Source organism: Amblyomma americanum, chromosome 1 (assembly GCF_052857255.1).
Source record: "Amblyomma americanum isolate KBUSLIRL-KWMA chromosome 1, ASM5285725v1, whole genome shotgun sequence".
Taxonomy (NCBI): domain Eukaryota; kingdom Metazoa; phylum Arthropoda; class Arachnida; order Ixodida; family Ixodidae; genus Amblyomma; species Amblyomma americanum.
This window is the reverse complement of record NC_135497.1, coordinates 488,440,872-488,463,404: the sequence shown is the minus strand read 5'-3', so window position 1 is coordinate 488,463,404 and position 22,533 is coordinate 488,440,872. Positions and strand designations below refer to the sequence as shown.

Below are 22,533 nucleotides of genomic sequence, written 5' to 3'. Positions count from 1 at the left end.
CAAATGAGGAAGTACCGAGGGATATGGGCTGGGCATCGCTTGAAGCACGGGAAACTCAGCTATACTATACAAAGCCATACTACACGAAGAAAGCCAGAGGAAACTGGACGATAACAAGTGGGCAGCAATGGTATTTAAATACCTATAGAGAAAGAGCGTTGACTCACACTGGCGAAAAAGAACTAGGAAAGTAACCAGTAAGCACGCCGAATACGAGGATGGAGAAAGAAAGGGCATTAAACGGGAGGGTAAAAACGCGGAAAGTAAAAATTGGATATATTCAATGGAAAAGAAGCATAGTGCAGAACTGTATCGATGCTGGAGAAGGCAGATCAGGAAAGAAACGTTTTATGATAACTCAAGGGGCAGTGCCCTCCTCTTTGAAGCTTGGTCAGGGTGTCTTAGAACGCGCAGCTACAAAAAGAAATTTAGCGAAGATGACACATGAGCTGCGTGTGGTAAATCTGCAGAAACAATAGAACACCTCATACTAAAATGTGATGGTATTCTTCCCGACGTTGATCCAGGCACAGTCACTCTTCCTGGTGCCCTAGGGATTAGAGATAAAAATGGTCATGCAAAAAATCTGCGGTGGAAGCTTGAAAAAGGCGATTGGAAGATTGGTGGCTCAAAGGCAGAGAGGTGACATAAGGTTAAAAGTGTAGAAATTCGTGCTTCAACAAAATGGCGAATTTTAACTTATAACACAGTTAAACAAAAATAAAGGAAAAAAAGCTGAGCATGATGGCAACTGCCATTACCCCGTTTCAAAGGGGACGCTCCTACTTTCCATCCGTCAGTCCATCCGTCCACCCGCCCGCCAGTCCGTCCGTCCGTCCATGCATACATACATACCTGCATACATACATCCATCCGTCCGTCCGTCCGCCCATACATACATACATACATACATACGTACATACGTACGTACGTACGTACGTACGTACGTACATACATACATACATACATACATACATACATACATACATACATACATACATACATACATACATACATACATACATACATACATACATACATACATACATACGTCCCTCCGTCCGTCCGTCCGTTCGTCAATCGACCTTGTCCCAGAAGTCAGCCTTTGGCAGTGCACGAAATATGACATCAGCACGGTTTTTTACTTTGTTTTCGTTTTCCACTCAGCAGTTCGTCTTCTTGCCGTTCTCGTCTTTTTCCACGGCAATGCCTACCTGTTGCGCCGTCAACTGCATGCGGAGAACCGCAAAGTCTTCGGGAAAGGGAAAAACGTTTAAAAAATAAGGGCCCAATGCATCGCAATGGGACGACACTAGCAGACGACAGGACGTCGCTACACGCAGTACGTACGGAGCCTCGTCTGCTCGGCTCCGTGTAGTCCTGTTGCACTAGCGTCGCCAGCTGTAGTCTTTGTTGTGATGCATGATGTCGCGCTCTAAGCCCAAGTTATACCACCAATGGGGGATAAATGTAAGAAATAACAGGTGGAAACCTTCACCAGGCAGCCGAATTTGCAGTGACCACTTTATCGAATTACGTTTGCACTGAACGGGAGCGAGGGAGAAGCTACTATCTGGTGAGGTGCCGACGGTGTACGTTCTGCTGGTTCACGTGAATTAGCGCCTCCAAAAGGTATAACGCCGCATTTTCTACAGAGTCTATCATGTACAGTTTGGTACAGTATCAAATTATGCCTGAATAGGCTTTTTTCGTGATGCTTGGTGCAGTTTACTTGTTGTTATTGTTATCCTATCAAAAGATGGCACATATATCCACACTGGGGGATCGGCCAAGAATCCAAACAGCGCTTGTCACGCGCGCTGCAGCCATTCGTCTTTCTATTTAGTCGTTTCTCTCGCGCTGTGCAGCTGAAACATGGCAGTGCCATGGAGTTAGGTTAAATGCACGTCTGGAAGGTAAATGACACCCTAGGCGACAAACATCACCTGCCATCGAGGAGAAGAGACATCGTCCGCCACAAACTCGAAACTGAAACTGCTGTAGCTGTTTAACAAGTGGTTCTACGAGTGTCAGGGTTTCCGCGCCATCGCTGGCCTTTTCTTTGCTACCCGAAAATTCGGTTTTAAGATGACCTAGCCTCATCGGCATTCTACTACTTCTTATTACGCTCGGAAGACTTTGCCGCGGTAGGGTGAGACCTGCATGCCTGTTTTCTTCGGTTTCTCTGAAATTAACGGCTTCCCCAAACAATGCTCACATTTCTCGGGTTGAGCTTGCTTATTCCTTTCTTTTTACAGTAGACGTTGCACGAAAACAACGCGAAAAACTGTGGACGGAAGGGCGAAAGACGGGACTTTTTGCATTGAAATACAGAGCAGACAGCGAACGTCCGGGACATGCCGCCCAACTTCCGGTGGCTTCACTAGGGCCCACTTCGGAAAGCGGGAATGTGGCATTCAGCCACCTTGTGGATATCAGTGGTATCAACATATCAGCGTTTTTAACAAGAGAAACCTGCAAATGCTCTCGCAGGGAGCGGGAGCATATACGGGAACACCGCAGCGCCGCGGCGCGACCGTGCGCTAGTAAGGCGAGGCGCACTGGGCAGCAGAAAAACGGCTATTGGAAGAAATTTGCTTTTATCGTAGTTATCTTATTCTACCAGCAACTCAATATTTGCCAGCGATCCCAAAAATGGCCTACTTTTGACAATCCTCTATCCCCGTGCTTGGAATGAACTGCATTTGGCTGACGCCGGCGGCCAGCATACAGGCTGGCACGCTGGCCCTTGAAGCGCGTCCCTCTTGTCATCATGACGCTTGTACGGCCGCGGTGCACATCAAAACCGCCGCGACATCCTCCTCGTTGCTCAGGTCGTCGTAGTACACTGCGAATAGCACTTTACAGGAGCGAGTTGCAGGAGATGCTGTCAAAGCAGACGAGACTCTCGAAGACGGATAAATTGTACGAAACGAAGGCAAGAGGTCGGCCCGGAAGGTTGAAATCTGGTCTGCTACTCTGCACTGGGAAAGGGGAGGAGAAGAAAGAGGGTCATGATGGGTGACGATGTGGTGAGAAGAGAGACAAGACTATGTGCGCGCAGTTTTGATGGCATCACAAGGCGAGTCGAGGCCCGTGTCACTCATATTGGCAGTGGCTTAACTTGGCTAACTCTGGAATTCAGCGAAAAGCTTATGGCTACTCCTCACATGGCTTCGCATCACCTCAATGAACGCTGCGGCCTATTCTAACGCCCTCTACCAGCGAATCGACCGGTCAAAGGGTGAGACACCATGTTGGACCACATATGACCTCTGGCTTACTTCAGGGTCACCCCAGAATGCATGGCGAAATCGGATTTACCTAGCGTACCCACGAAACACAAGGGCTACGCAACGTGTAACAAACGTCTACAGAAGTATACGGTAATGTCTATAAGAAATCTATTTTCAGATGTTCTGCAGACAATGAGGAAAAAGAGGTGTTATATGTCTGTCACAAAATTCGGCGCATTTTCGAAAAAAACCGGCGCCTCGCCTAAGCAATCGCGCCCGCGCGCGGCAAAATAAAAAAAAAACAGCGGGGAAGGACCCCCGGAGAGTGCGTAGCTTTGCGTACTGCTGCGACTCAGCTCGCCGGCGCGGCGCTGAGGGGGGCATGGCCGCGCGCGGCGGGCGTCGATTATTCTCAAATGTCGGAGAAGTTTTTGCTCGTTGTCGACAGAAAGGGGGTAATCTTGGCCGCGCAAAAGTGATACCCTCTCCCCTTCGCTCCTGCACCGATGACTCAGCCTGGCGAGAATGACCTAGACTGTTCTAGACGGCGGTTTCCGCGTTCGACCAATGGGGTCGCGCGCCCGGCGCGAGAAGGAGAAGGAGTTTGTGCAGTTGAAGCTGCGTGTATGTGCGCGCCTGCCTTGGCGCGAAGAACAAACAGACGCAGGCTGCGCCTATAATTGAGGAGCTTCAACCGCTGTCGGTTAGCCCGAGCCGCCGTTTAAGCTTCCGAGAAGCGCGCCCGCTCGACTCCCGAGAGAACACCACTCGCCCAGCCCGGACCAGCGAGGCAACGCGCGCCAACCTGTGGGACGGCCCCGTCGAGATCCTCAGGTCGTCGGACTGTCGCAGTGCCCGGTGAACAAAATGTGTTTTGTTTGATTGTCTCTCTGGGTTAGTGCACTATAGGCGCAAAGATTTTGTTGAATTGCAATCCCTCTCGATTGTTACTTTGCATGAGTTGCATTGTATCTGTAAATCACTTTGTATGTGCTAGTACGAGTGATTGTAAATTCCTCTGTATAGTCTCTTTGCTGTATAAATTTTGTTTTGTTTGTGAACCTTTGGCTCCGACCCATTCTCTGGCTTGCGACCGGTGAAAGCTGGGCACCAAACGACCAACCCCCTTGTCACTTGGTAGCTGGTCTTCGGCTAAGCTTGCCACGCTGAGTCGAGGGCATCTCCCTTGTGACCGAGACCGCTAGCCCCACACGCTCTAAGGGTGTCTGGGAGTGCACGCAAAAGTGCGCGAAGTGGTGACAATGTCTGCTAATGCTCCGCCAAAAGAAGACCTAGAAAACTAATTCGCAAGAACTTGTTAAGAACATATATACACATTTTTTTATATTTTGGAAATGGCTGCTTATATGAAGCCTATAGGCTCAAGATTAGTATGCTGAATATTTAGAATCCTCCAAAAATAACCAGTGGGATTTCATTAGGTTTAGTGCTCAAGCTTTTTTAGAGCCTCTTACTATCACACGTCTCGAGATTTCGTGGGGCCCGCTATCACCCTGAGATAACAGCGCCATCTCTTGCAGCAACTAGAAAACAGCACATCTTGCATAGAAACTTGTAGCGCACACTGTAATTCTTCTGTTGTTGCCAGGAAAAATGAAAAGGAAATTGCACAAGCCTGCCCACTGGCTCAAGCTGAGCGACAATCGCTACCACGTGCAGAAAGTAGGAGAGTTTAAAGATAGGATAGAAAAGACGCGCGCTATAATGTCCCAGGCCGATCCCGGAGGCAGTGCAATACCGGGCCAACCGGTGGCGGAAGTGAAGCAACCTTCAAGCACTCCGCCACATTTCCAAAAATAAGTTTAATATGTTGGGTTCAAATGGGACCCGTATCAGATATTCTATAACCGAAAACGGCCCACGGGGCTTCGAACCCGCCTATCTATGAATGAATTGTTGCGTACGCAACCTCCTGCGTATGTTCACACTGTAATGCATACATTTGTTCCGCTATATATACTCCTACAAGGGGCACCCATCCCGAACAGTTACGTACCTAATTTGGTAGGCAAATAAGACCCTATGGGTGTTGGCACAGAAATAAAACCACTATTACATAAAGGTAAGCATTGTATACATGCAATTACTAATTGAAGTTTTACCATATCGCACCAAAAGTCCAAACGAAGCAAATTCCATTTGAGACGTATCCTGAGGGGGTGTAGCTCGACAATGGGTAGACGTGCATCGTAATTCCTCAGGGAGATGGCGCTAGGCGTCGATCACTTCAGTTCGGAACAAACTGTAGTTAAAACCTGGCTAAAACGTACCCGAGAAAACTTCTCTTTAGAGAAATTTTTAAAACGTTGCGTGGAAAACATATATTTAGAGAAGTTTGTAAAAAGTTTGTGGATAAACCTCTTTTGTCAGTATGTTTTTAAAACGTTTGCGAATAAACCTCTTTAGTCAGTAGGTTTTTAAAAAGTTTGTGGATAAACCTTCATTGCTGAGATGTTTTTTTTTTCATCGTTTCAATCTAGATTTAGACGTTGCTAGATGTTTGTAGCTGTTTGAAGACGTTTTATAGAAGTTATGTGTTTCGTGGGTAGCGAAGCTTTCGCTTCTACAGAGCGCCCTTACCCGACATCACCTCGCCTACCCACTGAGCCGCGGCGACCGCGAATAGAAAGATGGAGGTAGAGGCGCGAGGAGGTAACCAACTTCATTCCTCCATTTAAAGGGGCCATGACATGGTCGTTCTTCATATTGCAGTTTTCTGCTTCAGTAACTAACGCAAGAGCTTATGATTAAATTTCCGAAATTTGGCTGCCCTGGACGCGCTGCATTTTCCAAAAAATACGATCGAAATTGAGACCTGGAGACTCCTCCCACCGGTAGCGACCGCCATATTGAAAGCTCTCGTGACGTCACTAGCACACGCACGGAGCAACGTCGTCTGCTCTCGTTGCTGCAATATGCGCAACGAGGATTGATCCCCCCCTGTACTTTCACGGGCGATCGAAGTAGCAGTCGTCCCCCATATATGACTGACTGGTACCGCAAAAGCGATAATAACAGTAACGCAGTTTTTCTTCGGTATAGGTAGGGTCTGGTCACACTATAGGCCGATGCGACGGCTATGGACGGTCGGTGGGCTGATCGGTACGCAAATGCCGTCGCTGACGCACTGGTCTGTCACGCTAGACCGACTACGAAGCAAGCACAACCAACGATCGAGTATCGTAGTAATTAATGTTAAAGAGCCAGCTTAGAGGGAACCAGAAGAGAGTGGTAGGGGACTAGTTGGTATGACACTCTATAAACTTAAGAATTTTAAAACTTATTGAACCCCATGATATAATTCCACGGCGACATACGCGATGTGCGTGCACCAGCGAAGATGTGCTTTCATTCGGTGGCTGCGCACAGAACCGATCGGCGAGGCAAGCGACACGGGCAGAAAACGCCGCACGACGGTGCCGCTCGCCGCCGTCGCCTGGGCCTGTGCTGCCGAGCGAAAGCTTCACGCCCGGTGAGGCGACGGCCGGAAAAACTGCGCTTGTGTACCTTATCCGTATAGAAAAAATCGATATAAGCGGCTACATATCATATCTTACTTTGTTACTAATCAGTGAGGAACTTTTGCCATATTCTTGAATTTCGGTTGACGGTGGACCGCCGGCCAATTTTAATTATTGACGAGGCCTAGCGAGTACGCAGGATTTGTGTGCGCGATTTTGGCGATTGCAGAGAGAGAATTCGCAAGTTTTAGCGCCCGCAAATAGCTGTCGGGCGTAGTTTTGGCTACAGTGCCCTCAAAGCGACGACTGCCTACATCGCAGGACGCGAGTACAATAAGGGGGAATATATGTGACCCGGTCTGCATAGCATGTGCAGAAGGCAGCCGGCAGCAACCGTCGGCGTCGACTGTGGACAACAAATCTGGTTGTTTTCATTAATTCAAGTAATGTCCGAAGGTATCTTTAGCTAAAGCGATCTAAAATTAAACTTTGGTGATATAAGAGAAAGCAGATACAATTAGCGGAAAGCGCTGGTATCCTACGTGAAGCGTTTCCCAAGCAGGCGATATAGCATCATCGGCACTTACTGCAGTGTTGTCATGGTGTGTAAATGATTGGTTTGGTTTATGGGGTTTTAACGTCCCAAAGCGACTCAGGCTATGAGAGACGCCGTAGTGAAGGGCTCCGGGAATTTCGGCCACCTGGGGTTCTTTAACGTGCACTGACATCGCACATTAGTGTTGCGACTGGGGGATCCCACCGCTGGCGCCAATATTGCGACTTTGAGGTGGTCCCGTAACGCTCCCCACCCGTTTTGTGACCGAGCGTCGCCAGCTCTCAAGTCGGTAGCGAAGACTCCGAGTCAGGCGTCGGTGAGATCAACAAAAGGGATTTTATACATTATGTACAGAGCATTATACAGGACGAGATCGGCACGAGGGCCAAGAGCTAACAGCAAACGTGACTGTTCTCGCACGGCGACGTCCGGCGAAGCTCCAACGCGTCACACATCACACTCCACTCGTGAGCGGCACACGGCTCACGGTGGGTCGGTGTCGCTACAATGGGCTCGGTAGAACGGAGTCCGGAGTCTTTCCACGCGGCAGCGTTGGGGCTTATATAGCCCCGAGAAACAGTCGTCACTCAAACGAACCAATAAAAAGCCAGCACTTGACAGCCGTCCGAGAGGTCCAACCAGTGACCGCGCTGGCCACCTATAGAGGTTATGTTCGCACTCACACACACACACAATGGTCGCATGGGGGGGGGGGAAGGAAGGGGGATAGCACAGCGCTATAACTGGCTCATTGAGAGGCACCTCAACGGCACTGTGCAGGGGGAGGGGTGTGTATAGGGATAGTAGAGGGGAGGCGGGTCAGGGAGGAGAAGGAGGAGGCAAGGTCAAGGGAAGGACACCGAACCCAGTTCACTTCCAGATGGTTTCACTGGAGGGGATGTAGTTTAGCGCGAAGGTTCGCCTTCTCGGCGAAGGTCAGCACTGCACGCAGGGCGCGACACACAGAAGATGTTGGGGACAGATGGGAAGAGAAAGTGTTCCAAAGTTTCGGAGGTGAGCCCCAGTTTTTGGTAGGAAGACTTTAGGGTGGAACGGGCACTGGTGAGTCCCGCACACTCACAGAAGAGATGGGATAGGGTTTCACAGACACCACACATAGTGCATTGGTCACTGGTGAAGCCACGGAGACGATGGAGGCGTTCGGCTGTCCATACACATCCTATACGGAGGTGAAGGAGGAGGATGTAATCCGCGCGTTCAAATTCTCGCCCGGGAATGCGACGGGGAGGGGGGGGGGGAGCATCGGCAGCCACCCTGGCGTCGGGATGATGAAGGGCCACATGTTTTTTAATGATGAGTCTAGCACAGTCATATGGGCTGACTGCACTTGTTAGAGGAACTGTTGGGTCATGGACCTGCTTGGCTAGTTGATCGGCAGTTTCATTTGCCGATATGCCTACGTGGGCAGGAATCCACTGGAGGGTTATGTCGCAGCCGCGTTCGGAGAGAGCAGCCAGCTTGTGGTCCAAGAGGCGGAGAGTGTGTCCGCCCTCGTAGGCGTGTTTTATTGCGAGGAGCGCTGATTTGGAGTCGCTTAAGATGGCGGCCCTTCTGATGTCTGGCAGCTCCGAAAGGAGGTCTGCGGCCAAGTGAACGGCGGCTAGCTCTGCTATTGTGGACGATGCCGGGGTTGGGAGTCTGCACTGCTTGTGGTGCGACAGGGCAGGGGCAATGCGGGCGGCAGCAGCGGATCGACCGTTGTCCATAACCGAGCCATCCGTATATACGAGGAGGCAGCCCTGTAGGTCGTCGTCGTTCTTTTCAGCCACGAGTTGCTGAAGTTCACCGTGAGGCGTCTGGCGTTTGCATGTAAGGCCTGGTAGGGTGGCGCAGACTCGTGGGGGCCTGCGGCATTGTGGTGCTTGAGGGTGAGAATGGAGTGGCGGGGGAGCACCAAAGATTTCTTTGAATAGGTTGACGTTGCAGCCGAACCAGGTCTCGGGTCTGTCTTGGAGGTAAGTCAGGAGTTCTTTGCACTCGGGAGCACTGTGCATGCGCAATGCATGCCGTAGGGCTGTTTGTTGCGCACGGAGAGACGAAGGCGAAGTGTTTGTCTCTGCGTCGGTGGGCCTTATTTGCGAGCTACGTGGGAGGCCATAGACGCTTCGGACAAAGGTGCGGTGGTCAATGCCCAGCCGTCGCCATTTGGCTCTCGAGAGCCTGACAATGGGCAGGGCGTATAGGACCTTAGCCGACGCAAGTGCCTCGTAGATGCGGGTGCATAGTGTGGGGGAGCAGCCTGCGCCTTTAGCCAGGAGGGGCCGACAGACGTTGGAGATGCGTGTCATCTCTTTCTGTAGCTTGAGTACGGCTGAGCTCCAGCTGAGTCTAGCGTCGATGTGGAGCTCCAGATACTTCACAGATGTGCGCCAGGGTAGAGGGGTGTCACCGATGCGGAGCTGGGGGGTGCGGCAGCGGGCAGTGCTCGGGTGCTTGTGCACGAGGAGTGCTTCTGACTTGGCAGGTGATAGCTCCAGGCCAATGCCCTTGAGGTGTTCACTCACTGCATCCAGGGCTGATTGGAGGGCTCTGCCGGCGCTAGCTGCCCTTGCAGTGGGTGCGGTCACAAAGATGGCAATGTCATCGGCGTACACTGCGACACCAACACTGTGGTGCACAAGTTTGGGGAGGCAGTAGGGGAGTCGTGCCAGGGTCAAGTTAAAGAGGAAGGGACTTAGCACACTCCCCTGGGGGACACCGCACAGCACATCACGAGGAGCGCTTAGTACACTGTGCGCTTTAACACGGAAAGTGCGGCCGCTGAGAAAGCCCCTGAGGTAGCACAGCATGTTCTCACACACCCGGAGGGCACAAAGGGCATCTATGATGGCAGAATGTGGGACGAGGTCGAAGGCGCTCCTTATGTCGAGCAGAACCAGATACCCCACATCACCGCTGGCAAGTCCGCTCTCTAACGTGACGACGACATCGGCAATGCAGTCTGCTGTAGCGCGGTGTCGTCGAAAACCGCTCTGTTGCGGTGCTAGGGTTTGAATGGAGTCGGCCAACCAGTGTAGTCGGCGAAGGACCATGGCCTCCATAGTCTTACCAGCCGCGGAGGTTAGTGAAATTGGCCTGTAGGAGCACAAGTTGTTAGCTCGCTTGCCGCGTTTGAGAACAGTGGCAACTATGGCGCAGCTCCACTCCTGCGGGAAGTTTCCACTGTGCCAGACATTGTTAAACGCGTCCAGTAATAGGCTACGCTGATGGTGGTCGAGGTTACATAGCATTTGGTAAGTTATACCGTCAGCGCCAGGTGCGCTGCGGCGCTTAGAACGGTCAAGTACACTCTGGAGCTCGTTTGGTGTCAAACTGGCGCAACATAGAGCCCTCGTCTGGGGGGTAGGGATGGTGTGGAGTGGGGGAGAGGCCAAGGTAGTTGCGAGTCCGTTTGCCGAGGAGGCAAATTGGTCTGCTAGGAGGTTGGCCAGAGCTAATGTTGTTATGCCGCGGGTGACGGCAATGAAAATGACCGGACAATAAGTTATATTAGGGTGGAGCATTGCATTGACGATGCGCCAGAAGCGTGGTTGGCGTCGCGAGTCGTTAAGGGAGGCGCAGAGGTTAGCCCAACTCTGGCGGCGGCGACATCGGGCGTGTCTCCTGTAGTGGGCATCTAGTCTGTTATAAATTGTCCACAGTTCGGGCCTGTTTGCGCGGATGGCTCGGCGTTGAGCGACTCGGCGTGCAGCACGTAAGTTCAATAGTTTTATGTCTGGCACAGGCGTGCCCGCGGGGACACTGCACGTAACGGTTGCCTCGCGCGCACACATTGCCACATGGGAGAAGTCACCATCATGAGGTTCGGCACTGCAAAGTTTGCGGAAGTGGTCCCACTTCACCACACTGTAGGTGCGTTTCGGGGCAGGGTTTGATCTCGATGGGGTAGTGGTCCGAGCCGAGGGTATTCGGCGCTCGCACCCAGGTGTAGAGGCCGGCGCATCGCTCAGAGGCAAGTGATAGATCGATAGCAGTGGCAGCCGTTGGTCGCACATAGGTTGCTTGGCGAGTGTTTAAGACTAGGAGGTTAGCACTTATGATAGCATTGAGAACTTTGTTCCCGTCGGCATTGTTCTTGCGGCAACCCCACACAGTGTGGTGTGCGTTGAAATCACCGCATATTAGGCATTCGCGGCCGAGACGGTGCGCTAGGTGCACTATAAAGTTAGCATCATAGGTGTGGTGCGGGCGCACGTAAACGCTGGCAACAGCTGTATCGGTATTTCCGATGTGAACCCTAACCGTGGCACACTCCACCGCGCTGTTGCATAAGTAAGAGACAGGGAGGACAGCATGACAAAGGCTGCGCCGTACATACACTGCAGTTCGGGGCGATCCGGGAAGGTGGCTAACATCGGCACAGGGGGAAGCACAGCACGCAGTGGAACCACACTCGCTGGGGCTACTATACCCTATGTAACCTGGTAGAGGCACCTCCTCCGCGCGAGCATATGTTTCTTGAAAACAGAATACATCGTAGTTGCATCGGGGGAGGTGTTCTCGCAATTCAGCAAGCCGGCGGCGCAGGGAGTTGCAGTTCCACTGAGCAATACGCGGGCGACGGGCAAAGTTTTTAGCCATGGTGGCTACAGTACACAGCTGTCGCGCTGGAGAGTCGGGGGGCAGAAAATCTATGAGCGCCTTTACAGCTGCTGAGAGAGCTGCAATGACAGCGTCCTTTTTATCGGCGGTGGTGTCGCTTACCGTTGCGATGACGCTCGGGGTGGTGCCCTTGAGTGCGTCGCTATAGGTAGCGCGTTGTTGCACTGGAGGGGATGGTTTCCGGTGTGGGGCCACTGGATCTGGTGCACCTTGAGGTTGGGGAGGCAGCAGGCTGTTGCTCTCGCACGGTTCGGAGGGCCTCTTGGCGCGGGATCGGTCGTCGAGAGGAGGTGCGGAGTATGGCTACTTTCCGCTCCTGCCACCGTGGGCAGCGGAGCTCCGTGGCAGGATCAGTACCGCCACAGTTGATGCAGCGCGGACGGGGAGCACCGCACTCCTTGCTGCCGTGGACGCCGCCACAACGCAAGCAGCGCGCCTGCGCCCTGCACACAACGGTCACATGACCGTAGCACCACATTGCATACACTGCACTGGGCGCGGAAGACGTGCTCGAACGGGGCGTCGGAGCTTGTACAGGGCAATCTCTTCAGGTGGTGTGTTGCCAGCGAAGTGCACAACTACGTTGCTGCCGCTCCTTGAGCATCCAATGACGGGCGCATTGCTGTCGATGTTTGCTGTGGTCTCGTCGATGGGGTCGGATCTGTCGACACCGAAAATGACGCCGGAGCATGTGTTTGTGCGGGCCTCTTTCGCGCGGACAGTGACACCACAGACACTATCGATGGCGAGGAGAGGCTGGAGATCTGAGTTGCGGCTTACGTCGACTGCCACGACGTTGCGGAAGTAGTTCACTCGCACGTTACGAACGCCTGGGAGCTTGGATAGCTCGACCGCGATGGCTTCTTTGGAAAACGAAAGTTTTTCTTGCCAAGGGGTCAGTAGAGGACAGTCTCCACTGGTTGGCGTTGGCGCGGTTGTTGTGCGGGCGCTGAAAAGCGCGCTGCGGTGGCGGGAGGTGCCTGCGGCGGTCCGCACCGAGTTTTTTCTGGGAGCGGTTGCGCTGGTTCGTTTGCTTCCAGCCGTTTGGAGCTATTTGGGCAGAGTTGTGGTTCTCCGACGTTGCCGCGGGGGGGGGGGGGCGGGATGGAGAGCGCTGGGTTGAAGAAGAAGCCCATCGTGGCTGCTGTGTGTATTCCTCTTGCGTGAAGGAAACAGCTGGTACGGCGTTTGATGGAGACCGGAGGTCAACTTGCGAGAAGGCGTCCACTGTGTGTAGAGTTGGCACTGAGCTGGTTCTCGCCTTCGGAAGTGGTGGGAGCATCCATTGCAGCGCGGTGTTGCAATTTTCAGAGGCGTCACCACGGGTACCGACTGCGCAAGCTGTGTGGGCAGTCGCTGTGATGGGGCCTGAGTGTGGGTTTCCGGAGGACCGTCGTTGTATGTAGATGGTTCCTGATCTTGGGGGGCGAGATGGTCTTCTTCGTCGGCCTCCGAGGGCATGAGCGCTCGAAGGGATTCGAAGCGGTTGGGCGTGAGGAAGTTCTGCGCAGGGGGGTAGCTGCGTTCTTGAAACTCGTTTGAAGGGCATACCGCTGCGGAGGTAGGGAGCCCAGTACGATGCCTTTGCACGCCCAGCTGTGAGGACAGGAGTTGGTGTGAGGCTATCAAAACGCCTTAGGACTGGAGGGTCAGGAGTGCGGACTTCGGGGGTAGCCTCTATGGGCGCAGAGGCATCTGTGCGGGCCTCGGGCGTAGCAGTGAGCTGCTGTGGATTCTCAAATGCGGTAATGAGGCGCTGCGCCTCCGCATGGGAGTGGACGATTTTGTTGGCCTCAGTGATGAGCTTGCGTGAACAGCCTGCGCTGTTCGCGCGCCTGTGCCGGCTGTTTATGCGGGCACAGATGGTGGGCACATCTAGGACGTGGAGGGCGTCCTCGTCCATGATGCTATGATGTGGCGGCGGGAAGCGGCACTGTTATTCTGTGGGCGAGGGGAGCCGCACACGGCAGAGCGCCATGGTACTGCACGCAAAAACCCCGGCGGCGTAACAGCCCACAATGCACGTACGAACGCGGGCAGGAACACGCACAGTCTTAGGCACAGGTGTCACACGCCGCGGCAAGGAAGAGTGCACGTAAACCAACGAGCGGGAGCCGCGGACACACGACAGAGAGGACGCACGCACGAGCACACAGGGCACGCGCGAACACGGGAAGCGCACGATGACGAGCAGGCACAGGTATCACACGGCGGGCAACGAAGAAAGCATGTAAACAACGAGCGAGGGCCGCGGACACACGGCAGTGTGGACGCGCGCAAAAGAAGGCGGCGAGCGCGCGATGACGCAAAGGCCGCTGCGGCGGGGAGCGAGCGCCGCGCACAACCGTTCACACCGGGGGTGTGGAGGAGGCGGACTCGACACCGCGACGGGAGCGGACAGATGAACAGGAGCACAAAAAACACGACTGCCCTCTATGAAGATCAGAGACGATCTCGCGCGCGCGCGCCGGCCACCCGCTTTAAGTTTGCCGCGCGCGGTGACACCCAGGGGGAAAGGGGAACCGGCGCCTGGCTGTCTAGCAATTTGCTGCACTTTTGAACATGTCGCTTGCCGATGCTTCTCCATAGGGCGCCGCTGCCTGGCGGCGCAGCATCTTTGCTTGATCAAGCGAGCGTTACGGCACTGTCCCTTGCGGCGCAGCACCGGGCGTTCGCAGGAGAAATTGTGCATCTTGTAGATGTGGAATCTGGGCTGGCTGTACGGGCACAACAGTACACTGGCCTCTAGAATTTCGCCTCAATCGAAATTCGACCGCCGCGGCTGGAATAGGTGTGTAAATGAGTAAGAGTGCAATTAGTGAGCACGAGTAGGTAATATTTAAGATAAGGATAACCCACATGGCGTTCTATGCCACACAAACGAGCAGTACTGTTTGCGCACAGCCATGTAAACAACCTCAGCGCGGGGCTGCAGTTGTCGCAATCGTCGCACTCCTGGGGCACAATGCGCAAGCACAGCAAAATGCTGTACTATTATTTCGAAGCACTCATTAGACGGCGGCGACTATTCATCGGTGCAGACAGTGAAAGCATTCGAGTCACGTAGGGTTTTGCAAGCGGCTTGGTTCCTGCAAAAAAGTTCTATGAGTCGAAGAAAATGTATGTTTGACTTACAAACGCGTACATGCAGCGCGGAAGTCGTCGCACTCGGCACTTTTATCTGCTCATTTCGTGTCTCAAGGTTACTCTATTGCCAATTTGTGATAAACTGGTTTAATTATCGAGCGATGAATAGCGGACAAGAACTTGGTAGCTAGCTACAAAACGCCGCGGCTTTCACGGCGCACATCGGCGAAAGCATGCACGGCACGTGCCGCTTTTCACATACTGGAGCACTTGACTGCTCAAAAGAGACCGCACTCATAACATACGAACAGCATGCTTCTAAGCGTAAATAATAAAGCAGGGGTGCATCGATTTCTGTTTCCTCAACAATCGGAAAGTGGGCGCCACGAGCAAGTCCGCTTTCCCAAGGTTCACTCAGCTCGCCTACTGAGTTGAAGGCTTCCCAAAAAAGAACACGGAGAATGCATTTTATTTCGCTAGGCTAAAAGAAAATACTTTTCGAGCGACCGCTGTCTACGGTGTGCATGCAAGCACCTCAACAGCTCGCAGCAGACGATCGTGGCATGTATGACATGTATGCGATCGTGACGTCACCAATTAGTGGTTGCCAGACCAACAAGCAGTTCGCAAAAGAAACGAAAAAAATTCGTGTTAAAAATATTTACCGCACAACGTCAACAGAAATTTGGCGGAATTGCAATTTAACCTTTCGGGAATTAAAGGCAATAAGCAGGGTATGCGTTAAAATAGGCTGTCGTGGACCCTGTAACCATCCCTCGCTGTTGCCATAGCAACACCCGGTGCCCGGGCAGGCCCGGGCATGCGAAGAGCGAGAGGAGAACGCGACGCCCACACGACGCCACTTCCACGGACCTCGTCGGCGTCGTTCTTCGTCTGGAGGCGAAGAAAGCGAAGCCGTTGCGTTTTTGTCAATGGGTCACTGCAAGCGACGACTGCCAGGGAAGATGGGTGAGTTTTCCTTTGCATTTAAACGCTCTGTGTGAGCGATTAATTTACCGTGCTGCGACGCAAACAGGGCGCAACAATTCCGCACGCGCAAATCGTGGTTATATCAGTTCTTGCATGCCAATAAACGTCGGTTCCTCTATGCGCGTTGCTTACGAATCACGGTGCCCGAATGCTGCGCTGGCCTAGTACGCGCTTCTCATTAGGCACTTCTCCCGCGTATTGCATCGGGGTTGTACAGTGCCCTTCTCGGCGAGCGAGCTACGCGCGGCATGTTTGGCGCCGGCATAAAAGTATTTAGTCAACTTGGTTGCCGAGTGCAGGTGTCGGGATGAATTGGTTCGTAACACCGGCGTTGCAACGAGTGAGAGATCCTGCAGGCTGCACTAAATAAATGGCTTCGTTTCGCCTTGGTCACACGGGTCAGGGTGCCGTCCGCCGGGCTTTTTCCTGCGGCCTTGGCGACGCGTTCGGGTATCTTCTTGCTCCGTGCAACCGCGTAAGCCTGCCGTCTAAGCACGATTGCATTCAAGATCTGGAATGCAAAGCGGTTTGAAACGCAGCGCTGCAACGCGTGCTGGAGCTGGGCGAGTTAGCGGGTCGGGTCCCAAGCACATGCATATTTAGTCGTTTTTGAGGAAAGGAAATGGCGCACTAACTGTTTCACATATCTCATGCGGACGCCTCAGCCACGCTCTGAGGAAGGTGGTATTGAGAGAAGAAACCAAGGCGTCGTGTTTTGTCCGTGAACAAATCTTGACGCACCCCTTCCGTTGACCCTGGCGCCGTATCCTTGGACGGCGACGAATTGTTCTCGAGATGGCTGCAGTGCAGCTGCACCTCACAGCCAGCGGCCACTTGGCGCTTCCGCGAACGCTGGGTCAGGCTGAAGAGCGTTGAGAAGTGCTGGCAGCGTGTAACGACCGCGCGTCCCACCCGACTGCTCAGATGGTCCGAGACGGCGCGTCCTACCCGGCAGCTCGTGCACGGTACGTGGCGCCCGGGGTTTTTCGGAGGACGTAGCAGGTGCTGCTCTCGCTGCGAAAAAGCTGCAATCTGGTCATCTCGTGAGGAGGAGAAAAACCTTTACTAATAACGATAAGAACCTTCCCGGGAGTGCTGCTAAGCCCCCTGTCCTGTCACTCCGGCCTAGCCCGGTCGGTCATCTGGTGCTGTTGGCTAGCTCGCGTGGCTAGAAGGGCGCTCTTCCAGGTGTGCAAATGGGCGGTGCATGGGACTGCGCTCTGTCCGGCGGACGAATATCTCCGGGATAGGTGACATGAAAATGTATATGCGCTCCCGCATTAATAATGTACGACGGTTCTTTCTACGGAACTGCTGTCACCATCGCTACCCGTATTTGTTACTTGGCCTCTGATATGTTCTGCAATCTTTGAAAGCAGTCTTTTTGATTTAGAAGAGCGCTTTTTTTCCCTCATAGCATGCTCAGTGATGCAGCGCATCAGAATTCAGCTAGAACGTGTTAAATAGTAAGCTGCTTAACTAACACTGAATAGTTCACTTTCTAACTATTACTATTAGTCTCTTTTATTGAGAGGCGTGTAGCCCATCGTAAATGATGTTTTTATTATTTTGAAAACACAGTTACCCTCGGCGCTGTGGCCCAACAAATTTTGCCTAAGTCGCGCCAGAATACATCCGCTTTCGAAAAGCTTGCAGGAAAAGTGCCCCTCCAGTGCACGTATCTCTTCGAAATAGCCAAAATTTGTTCAGCCACAGCGCCGAAGATAACTGCATTTTTGAAATTATAAAAGCAGATATGTGGGCAACACGCTGATCAAGTAAGGAGTCTGTCAGTAATAATTAAAAAGTTAACTTGAATACTAATTAGCGAGCCTGTTAGGTTCGACGTGCTTGCTGTAATCAAATGCGCTACACCGCTGGCAGTGCTGTTCCGAAAAAAGCGGTCTTCGAACTCACAATGCCCATTCCTTAGGCGAAACACTCTGTGTATATGAGGTCCTAATTTGATCTTTATTAAAGTTTTTGAAGCGAAAAGCTTCACTACGCCAGCTTTTCGTGCCGTCAACGGGGCCGCAAGTTTGACCTTGAATGTAGCTAGAGGTCAAACCATGAGCAGAACTGGTGATAGTCAGGTTCGACACATGACGTCAGCTACAGCAGCGACACCAGCGGCTGTCACAACTATCTCGACTGTGACCTTGACCTCGACCTTCGATCCAGCGGGAAGGCGTCTGCCGACATCGTATGCGCAGGTCATGAAAGTGCACTGACACCGCACAGCTAAGGCGCCCGTGTGCTGTGCGATGTCAGTGCACGTTAAATATCCCAAGGTGGTCGAAATTATTCCGGAGCCCTCCACTACGGCACCTCTTTCTTCTTTCACTCCCTCCTTTATCCCTTCCCTTACGGCGCGGTTCAGGTGTCCAATGATATATGAGACCGATACTGCGCCATTTCATTTCCCCCAAAACCAATTATTATTGTTATTATTATAAAACGCCATGCGTTCTGCCTAACGCTCAGTTTTTTCGATGCGACGCCTGCCGTGGAGGCCGCCAATTGCTCGACGACAAACGTAGCCAGGGAGATGAAGCTTTTCGCTTTCGACCAGGGTTAACCAGAGCTAAACGGCCAGCAATCTTTTATTTTTCTGTATCTGTCTTTCGACAGTCCTTACCAGTGCTCTCAGAGTGGCAGTGCTAGCGGTCAGTGCGCTAATGTACTCATTTCCATGGTATACAGCTTGCAACACTGCGAACCCTATATGCGGCTGTTTGCGGCGGCTACTTTCGCGCCCCCGAAATAGTTTGCCATATTTACAGAGTAGACCCAAGTATGCTACGCTGCGACACATCTCAAGTACCGTCACTTGCAATCTCCTGCACTTGGTTTCTACCCCTTACCATTCTTTCGCCGAAACACTCGTGGAAAATTTGAGAAGTACGAGTCATACGCGCCGGTGTGAAATGCTTGCGCATATTCCGCAATGTTGCATGCTGTAGGGCACGTGATGGGAGATGGGGGTTAATAGTGCTACGAGGAAAGGAAACTGGCACAATCCGTACTGTTCCTGCCCTGGCAGGTACGTTTAACTGCGCCGACGCCACTGTCTGGCGAGCGGTGCCTTAGCCGGCTTAGTAAAAAGGAGCTACGAACTGCTGCAGTATTCCTGAGCCTGATTGGTACGTAAGCATGTTCTCCCGACATAATATTTGAACGCTTTGTCTATGTGGTTCGCTTCCCTCGGCCAGGTGCGTACGATGAGCAGGCGAGACAACTCGTGAGACTCGTCTGTTGTGGTTGTCATGAAATGGGTGAGGCAACGTCCGTCATTGGTACACTTCGTGGGTACTCGGAAGTACGCTCCAGAATCACGTGATTTTGTCTGTCCAGGTCGAAGGTGGCACCGCAACCTTTTCGGCAGTTGTGACAATGCCTAGTTCGGACGCCTGTTCCGAGCGCTTTTCGTGTGGCCCATGCGGAACCCCATCTTTTCTTTCCTTACAGGCAAGATCCCCAAGAGCGGGTCTGCGCTTCGCCTCGACGCCGAAGACCTGGCGCTGCTCAGTCCCCATCGCTGCCCCCTCTGCGGCAGGTGCTACAAGCGCCGTCGCCAGATGGTCGCCCACCTGAGGAAGGCGCACAAGCAGCCCGAGTCTCTGCGCTGCAGCCGCTGTGGCTGCCAGTTCGCTTCGTCGGGGTCCCTGTCAGCCCACCGCACGCGCATCCACGGCGACGACCGCTCCCGGAGACGTCGCTGGAAGAACGAGCCGACCAACCGACCCCCGTAGCAGCAACGCGGAGAAGGCCCGCGAAATGTTTGGAGATTATTTCGCCTGTCGAAGCGGATGTTAATAAAACACTTATTTAAAAGCGCTGTGTGCCCTTTACCGTAGGCAGACTCTCATTTCTTTGCTTTCCTTTATAGCCCAAGGCGGAGTGCCATTTATGAGACGTACATTTATAACCGGCAATGAGAAACTCGGCAGGTGAAGGAAGAATAGAGGTTGCGAGAGTCCTGTTTATGAAGCGATAGCTGACGCGTTTTGAACGTGCGGGCCGGATGCTCGATCGTAACGATGAATGCAAGTTCCAGTTTCATTACCTGCCTGGATACAAACTTTAGTACAAGCACACAGTGGGGCAAGGTGCAAACAGACTCTTTGAAGGGTCTGATGGAATCCCCTCTTGTCGGGATGGTGCAGCCTGTTCCGCTGGCGGCAAGAATGGGCAGCATGAGGCGCCTGCGCGGAAAGAGCAGACGGCCGTGCTTATTGCGCATGCGCCTTCGCTGCCGATTGTCGGCGGCAGGGGTGTGCGAAGCACGGCTGTCACAGTTTGTGTGAAGCATCCTACAAGTGACGCAAGTAGATGGCAGCGACCAAAAGATGGGAGAGGGAACTTATGTTTCGGACTCCCCACGAGCGGCTTGTTAAAGCGTTTTTAAATACGGGGCGTGTAGGGACCAAGGCATCGTGCGTAGAATTGAGGAAATTTTTCGTCATTGCGATTAGGCGTATGCTTTGTCGTCTGGATAATTTATGTTGTTTGTGACAAATATCGAGTCTAGCCAAGTACATTTTGATCTATGCATGGTCCTCGATTCCACTTCGATGATCACGTAACCTTAATTCATAGTTCACTGATGTAGACAAGCCGCGTTTACATGAATGCGACAGAAGTCGGCTCCAATCCAATTTTCGAGGGAAATTGCAAAAACCCCAGGGAAAGGAGTAGACGACGAGTCACGCCCTTTCTTCTGAAACCCTGCTATTCCTTGAAAAAGCTGAATGGAGTCGACTTCTCTCGCATTCATGTAAACGCGACTACAGACGGGCAGTGAAAACATGGGATGGCATACACTACACCTGGATATTCCATGCGTCGACTGCCCGTCTCTGCATATCAGCAAGTCAGGGGTCCGCGAGGAACGTTGCGTGATGCCCAGATGCGCCAGGAACCGGCGAGCAGATGAAAATGCACTTGCCGATCACTCTGTATGTGCCAACTGGGCAGAGGCGCGTGCTCTCGCAAAAAGAAACGGATAAAAAATGAATGTGGATTAGCTCGGCTGATCCAGGATATACAAAGCGAAGTTGTCGGTTTTCATTATGCTCGTTGGCGTTGACGACATTTTATACTCCGATGATTTTGTGGAAAGGAAGGGCACGTAACTGGCTCCCTGGGCCTGTGGACGCCATGCACAATCGCGCTTTGAGGTACGTGGCGGTAGTGAGAAAGAGATGTGGGCTGCATGCTTTAGCGCCTAATGTGGCAGACACGCGGCACTGCAGCACTAGGCCGCAGCATTCATTGGGTGAGCAGCCTCTCGCGATGAACCATTAAGTGCCGCTATTCAGGGTGGCAGGGTGGGCGCACTACCTATCCAGTGTGCGGAACGGACTACATGTCATAGACGCCAATCCGCGCCTGCTCGGCTAGATCACGTGGTCAGGCAGCAGCCGCTCCGCGGCTCTGGAGCCCCGGGGCAGCACTCGGCGAAGTCACGTGATACGTTGATATGGCAGAGGCGCAGCAAGGACGTTCAAGGTCAAACTGCAGCCCACGGCGAAATTCGCGCCGCTAGGCCAGTAAAGCTTTCGCTTTAAAAGAACAGCTTTATCCTCGATCAGTGAGTGTCCAGATGACAGCGCATAATGCGTTTAATCGCAATGGCGAAATTTTTGCATGTGTCGTATTCAAAAAGCGGCGCTTCAATCTGTATTGGCCGCGACGATCTACTTTGGACACTTCAGAGTGCGGGAGGAATCAACGCAACAGGAAGGACTGCGCATTAACGCATTGCCTAAGTGAGTATTCCTGAATTATATGTTATGAAATACGCGGAGGCGAGAAGCTATAGGCGGTGAGACGAAAATCAGGGCGAATGTAGCCTTCGTTTCGTTACAGTGCGGACGTAGTTGTGCCATTTTGATTCGCAGTGTCCCTACTAGTTTTGTGGCCAGAGTCCAAGCAGTTCATCAATCTACCCATGCGGGCTCAGTAGCGTAACAAGAGGCTAAAGAAGCTCCCGCCCTTCCCGTTCGATCACGTTCTACGTTTCGCTTGCGTGAGACGGGATGAGGGAGGGGAGAGGATGGCAAACACAATCAGGGTTGGGCTACACGCAGCAGAAGCACTGTAAAGTTGGGGTGAACCAGACGCAGCTCTAGCTCAGTTGCTTGATACCGTACGCAAACTTCGCAGGTCGTGTGCTCGGATCTAACCGTTGTATTGGGGTATTTTTTGAGTAAAATTATCTTTCGAAGTGAATAAAGCGAAAACAAAACCGTTTGTTTGCTGGTGTGCGACCAGGACTTCTGCCCTTTGGCACTGAAGCGCATTCCCTAAAGTAAGCAATGGCAGCACCATTCATTTCTAAATACCTTTCATTACTTCGTACTTGTAGCTTTAAGAGACCGGAAGCGGGCAGAATGGGTCAGGGATCACACGCTGGTTAATGACATCCTAGTCGAAGTCTACAAGAAAAAATGGGCTTGGGCAGGGCATTTAGTACGAATCCAAGGTACTGATGCTCGTTAAGGTTAACGGACTGAATACCAGTAGAAGGCAAGCTAGCATGGGGTGGCAGAAAGAA

At 52.6% G+C, this 22,533-nt stretch overlaps 2 protein-coding genes and 1 pseudogene across 3 annotated transcripts in view; 1 reads left to right on the top strand and 2 right to left on the bottom strand.

The window, feature by feature from the left end:
* l(2)37Cb (DEAH-box helicase 16 lethal (2) 37Cb) overlaps window positions 1-22,533 on the bottom strand; it is a 551,956-nt gene that overhangs the window by 423,186 nt on the left and 106,237 nt on the right. The window lies entirely within an intron of this gene.
* On the bottom strand, window positions 4,962-5,097 carry LOC144116685 (U2 spliceosomal RNA; annotated as a pseudogene).
* LOC144116083 (zinc finger protein hangover-like) lies at window positions 15,787-19,812 on the top strand. The gene is made up of 2 exons (XM_077650742.1): window positions 15,787-15,953; window positions 19,443-19,812. The coding sequence occupies exons 1-2, from the start codon at window positions 15,917-15,919 to the stop codon at window positions 19,724-19,726; spliced, it is 321 nt and encodes a 106-aa protein (XP_077506868.1). The 5' UTR covers window positions 15,787-15,916; the 3' UTR covers window positions 19,727-19,812.

Bases quoted from the DNA above. Each gene is read 5' to 3' on its own strand.
- LOC144116083 (XM_077650742.1), top strand. From the start codon at position 15,917: ATGGGTCACTGCAAGCGACGACTGCCAGGGAAGATGG. The intron at 15,954-19,442 runs GTGAGTTTTCCT...CTTTCCTTACAG, and splicing joins ACGACTGCCAGGGAAGATGG to GCAAGATCCCCAAGAGCGGG.